The sequence below is a fragment of the Galeopterus variegatus genome, unplaced genomic scaffold (genome assembly GCF_000696425.1).
Source record: "Galeopterus variegatus unplaced genomic scaffold, G_variegatus-3.0.2 Scaffold330, whole genome shotgun sequence".
Lineage (NCBI taxonomy): Eukaryota > Metazoa > Chordata > Mammalia > Dermoptera > Cynocephalidae > Galeopterus > Galeopterus variegatus.
The window spans coordinates 21,343-26,546 of NW_007726441.1; the positions used below are offsets into that span (position 1 = coordinate 21,343).

The 5,204-nt window shown below is 46.8% G+C and overlaps 1 protein-coding gene across 1 annotated transcript in view; it reads left to right on the forward strand.

The window, feature by feature from the left end:
• PRDM8 (PR domain containing 8) overlaps positions 1 to 1,027 on the forward strand; it is a 14,941-nt gene extending 13,914 nt beyond the window's left edge. The window contains exon 8 of the mRNA XM_008567546.1: positions 10 to 1,027. Within this exon, the coding sequence (XP_008565768.1) occupies positions 10 to 302 (293 nt within the window). The 3' untranslated portion in view covers positions 303 to 1,027. The remainder of the gene's footprint in view (positions 1 to 9) is intronic.
• Positions 1,028 to 5,204: the final 4,177 nt, after the last annotated feature.

The following is a 5,204-nucleotide window of genomic DNA, read 5'->3' on the forward strand; positions in this document are numbered from 1 at the left end:
GGCCCGGGGGGGCGGCGGCGCCCGCGGGGCCCCTGCAGCTGCAGCTGCCGTCGGCGCTCACGCTGTTGCCGCCCTCCTTCACCTCGCTGTGTCTGCCGGCGCAGAACTGGTGCGCCAAGTGCAACGCCTCCTTCCGCATGACCTCTGACCTCGTGTACCACATGAGGTCGCATCACAAAAAGGAGTATGCAATGGAGCCCTTGGTGAAGCGGCGGCGGGAGGAGAAACTCAAGTGCCCCATTTGCAACGAGTCTTTCAGGGAGCGCCACCACCTCTCCAGGCACATGACCTCGCATAATTGACGCTGAAAGGACCCCGGCTTTCCACGCTCGCGCACGCACAGTCAAGCCACCTGCAGGAACAAACACGCGAGGACATCCCCCACCACTTTGCGCCCCGAAATACTGCACCCAGAAATACATACGTACGCAACCACAAAATTACACACACACACACACATACACACGCACGCACGAGACAGGATGGTGGATTTTTGAGTGGGCGGGTTGTTTGAGGGGGTTTTCTTTTGAATGCACGCATTTTCACTTTCCCAAAAACAAAGGTACATTTTTAAAAATGTCATATATTGCAACATATTGATGCATTTGTCATACGTTTCTACTTAAATTATTAAGCACTTAAGGTTTAGACATAATAATTAAATGTAAGGGCAAAATTTATTTTAGATATAAAGTAAATGAGGAGGGTGAGATGCTTTCTGCATTTCTTGAGGACAGTTTGTGTTCTTACAAAAATAAACAAAACGAATAAAAAGGGGAGTCTTCATTCAATTTAAGTTTTCAGGGGGAAGTGCATGTATCATGAAATGATTATGGACTTCAATGAAGAATGTCATCAATTATGTAAATATGTATTTCCTTTTAATACAAAGTGTAATTTTGTGCCAGTGAAATGGAGTCTGAATAGTTATGTGTTTCTTTTATCCCTGGAAAGATTTATTAAACTTTATAGTTTATCTGGGTATGTTGGATGCTTTGACAATAAATGATTATTTTCTTCAAAGCAACTATTTGGAAAGTTTTTAATTTTTTTGTGTGTGGTGTGTGTGGCTAAGGGCTATACATTGAGTAGATACCATTTATGTTCGTTGAATCTCTGAAAAGAAGGGAAGAAATAGCAGCAGAGAAAAATGATAAAGCTTGTCCCATTTGCAATCATCCAATTTTGAGCCTAAAAGTGAGAAAATGTTTTGATTGTCATTTGAAAATCTTTAACTGAAAAGTGTTGTTGTTGTTTTGATCAAAGACAAATCATTCAGACAAAGATGCTGGCCATGCAGCTAACCTGTCACTAGGATGCTAGCAGTCTTTTCAGCAGCAGGATAAATTAGCACCTTCACAAATGGCCAGACACAAGTAACTTTCAGGCCTGGATCTGGGAGATCAGATGAAAGCCCATTTTAGGTTCTACTAGTGATGCCTACACTACATGGAAGAGTATTCTGTATTCTAGAACCCTGTAGCATTCTGTCATTACCTATTTAGAGACCCTGCAGAGAGTTTCTCTAGATACCAGGGTGAAATATCTGTGGTTTGAAGGCAGTCTATGTACTGCAGGGCACAGCTTTTCTTCTAACAGCTTCGACAGCTACACAGCCTCTGGAAAAAACTAGTCCTGAAACATTATAATACAGAAAAATGTGACATCTTTCCTCCTCTCCCCAACATTCCCTTAATGAAAAGTCCCTCTGTACTCTTGATCTGCTGACAACAGTTCTTAGTTAAATGTACTATACATGTGTAGGTGCATGTCGTATGCCCAGCAACCATTAGGCATAAAAAGAAGTGCTGATCCTTTAGGTCTTAGAGTAGTATGCACTTAATCTGTGGGCATCTCCATAGTCACTCTGTAAATGCTCTTGAAACACTAGTTTAGCTATCAGTGGTAGTTTTCCCCTTTTTCTCCTCTTTCCTTCACATTCTGCCAGTCCTCCCCTATTTCTCAAGGAGGACACTTGTGAAAGGTCTGCAATGGGAAACTTACACAAGGTCTCATTACAGGATTTTCAGTGGCTTTCCCTAAAAGGATTTTAAAGTCTTAATTATCTTAAGACTATTACAAAATAAGTTATAATTAGAGCAAGGAGAGGTAAAGACTCGGTGTAAGGAAAGTGTGACCCAGGTTGGTGAAAAAACAAGTTGTCTTCCTTACAATCATCCAAATGCTTTTTCGTGCTACATTTCTTTGAGGCCTGCTCTCAGTTTTCTTAGGCAATAGTTAGATGATATTATACTCTCTTCCCCAACAAAGTGTGGTGAGAATAAGAGTCCAAAATTCCAGTCCTGCCTCAGCTATTCATGACAAATGTGATCCTGCATTATTGCTGACATCATTTGATTTACCTGCAGCTTGGTTTTCTCATCTGCAAAATTATTGAGTCAGGTTCTACTATTTTAAAAGTACTTCTAGCACTGGGGAGTTTTTTTTTTTTCTGATGAGTTGATGAGGCTCCAATTGAAGTTAAAGGAGGCTTTCTACAGAAAGACCAAGATTGGCTGTGAAGAAAATTTGGTGGCAATAAGTGAGGAAGCTATTTGGGGGCAAATGGGAGATGGATCTCCACAGATTCTTAAAGCACAATATCTGACAGGTAGACTAAATTGTTCATGCCTGGGATGCTAGTGGATCTCTGGAGCAAAACTCTCTGGAAAACAATCAAACAAACAAACTCATACAGGTTGTCCTGGGGCCTAACTTTCAAAAAACAAACAAAACCCCAAAAGCTTGAATGCCCTTTTCCTCCCTACCCCATCCTTCTGGAATCTCCTTTTTACTAATGCAGCTTCATTATCTGTTGGGGATTCAGACATGGGTAAACTAAGGTCTAGGAAAAGGTAAACAAACATTGCTTTTTGAGAAGGGCTTCCTTATAGTCTGGAATCATATCTTCTGCGGGATGCATGTATACACTCTGCAAGCCTCCCCTGTGTTTTCTTTTGTATGGTCATTAACTTAATCACACGATCAGGAAGAAAGCCGAGCCTTGGCTGAGCAACTGCCCAGGTGATCCAGTTAGGTGTGTTCGTGGCAGACAGTTTAGGGATGGGTACTATGCTGAGCAATCTGCCCACAAGACCGTTTTGGCGAGAAGCAGTAGGGGACGGATGCCCAAAGCTAATTTTGCCCTCAGCCAAGGCAAACTCAGAAATGTTTTATTTTAATGCTGCATCTGCAAGCTTTCAGATGTATTGTAACCCTCTCCTGTGTCTGAACCTTCTCAGAGGTGAGTTTCTAGGATTCCATAATACCGCCCATCTGCTGAGCTAGCTGAGATCGCCTGCTGTGGCCATGGGCCTAAATGTCAGCTGCCAAGGAAACAAGGTCACAGGGCCATGCAGGTATCAAGCCAAGCTGGTCTGATGAAGTCCAGGCAGGTGGCCCGAAAATTCGAGTGCCGGAACCACAGGTCCTAAAGGCTGGGGAAAAGGATAGCCAACCGGTTGCTGCACCCGCTTTTGTGATGTTCCAAGCAGTGGAAGAATGCCTTGATTGACACGGCGCCTAGGGCCTGCTCTCGGATTGGTCTCTGAATCCTTCTCATTTTTCTCTTTTTTCTTCTCCAGGGCGTGGGTGGGTGGGCGCTTGTATTTCCCAGTACGTGCTTGCTGGGTACAGCCTATTCCCCGTAGGCCTGCGGGAACCAGAGGGCCCGGGGAGGGACGCGGACATTTCTCTGCGCGAGTCGCAGGCGCTGGAGAGCCGAGACCGAAATCGGCCTCTCCCCGGGGAAGTCTCAAGGTCCCGGCGGCCCACTCCTGCGCTCTGCGGCCCTCCGACGTCCAGAGCTCGGCGTGTTGCAGCACAGACGCGTGGCCGCCGTCGCGCGCCCGGGTTCCGCACCGCTGGCCCTCTGAACCGCGCTGCCTGTTCTCCGTCAAGTTTCCCTCCCCTGCCCAGCAAGCGCGATCCCGGACCGGAAAACCTTGAGCACCCAGGACCGGTCACGCCCAGAACCAGTGACATACAGAAAAGAGGCCGGGAAGTGCCGTCCTCTCCTCGCCCCTGTCGACCCCATTCCTAGGGCCAAAGTCCCAGAGCGGCCTCGGGGGTCTGGCGCTTCCCGTTCCTCCCTCCACCCGCAGTCGGCCAGCACTCTCCTCCGCCAGCCCGGGGCGTGCAGCCTGGTCAGGTGGATGAGACAGTGCGGCCGCTTCCAGCTCCGGGGTCCGGAGCGGAGATGAGGTCGGCACGCGGCGCAACGCGGGAGCACTGAGCGCGAGCAAGCGGCTGCCGGGAGTTGTTAGTTTTTTTTTTCCTTTCCTCTCCCTTTGCCCAGTCCCAAGTTCTGGAATCAATTTGGCTTGTTCTATGGTATCTCTCCTCTTCCCTTCCCTCAACTCCTCCTCATCTCCACACACTTTTCTGCCTCTTAAGCACTTCTGGAGCTCTTCGTTCCTTCCCGCAGTTGTATGAATTAAGTGTCCTTGGTGACTCTCCGCCATCCAGGCAACTAAACTCCCACAGTGGCCGCACGAGCCCAGCGGGCGACTGCACTGTAAATTCACTGGCACTGAGGGCTACGCCGGCACCCAGGGATTGGAGGAGGTGATGAGCAAGTGCCAATCCCCCCCCCCACACACTCCGCCCCCTCCTGCACAGTTTCTCCTAGTTTGGAAATTTCATTGTCTTCCTTTGAAGGTGAAAAACGACCTTCAAGGGGTGTAGAAAATTTGACCTGCCCAAGACCTGAACTGGGAGTGGGTTGTGAAACTGGGACACGTCCTTTTCCTCCTCCAAATGCATTTTAGTTGACAGGAGGGCCGTGAGGCCCAGAATATTGAGGCAGAAACATATGCCTTAGACTGGTGTACCTGAATGAATGCCTTCTGGTTTTGTAATCCGGCTGGGCAAGGAGCAGGGGAGCTCTTTGCCTGTCTGCCTCACAGATCATATTCTTAAGGCAAGTTCTGCTTTTCCGACTTTAGATCTGGGATTTAGAAGTTTTTAGAAACATGTCTATTACCCAAGACTAGTGGATGAAGAAACCGAAGAAAAGCTTTAAAAAAACACAACTTTTTTTTTTTAAAATTTCTAGAGTTAGAGGTCTGGTATAGCTGACCTATCTGAATAGCCAACATGGTTATATTAATTATTGTTTACTTATCCCTTTTCAAGTTGTACGTGTGTGTGCTAGAATATATATCTATGCATGTTAGCACACATGTGCATATATATGCACACAT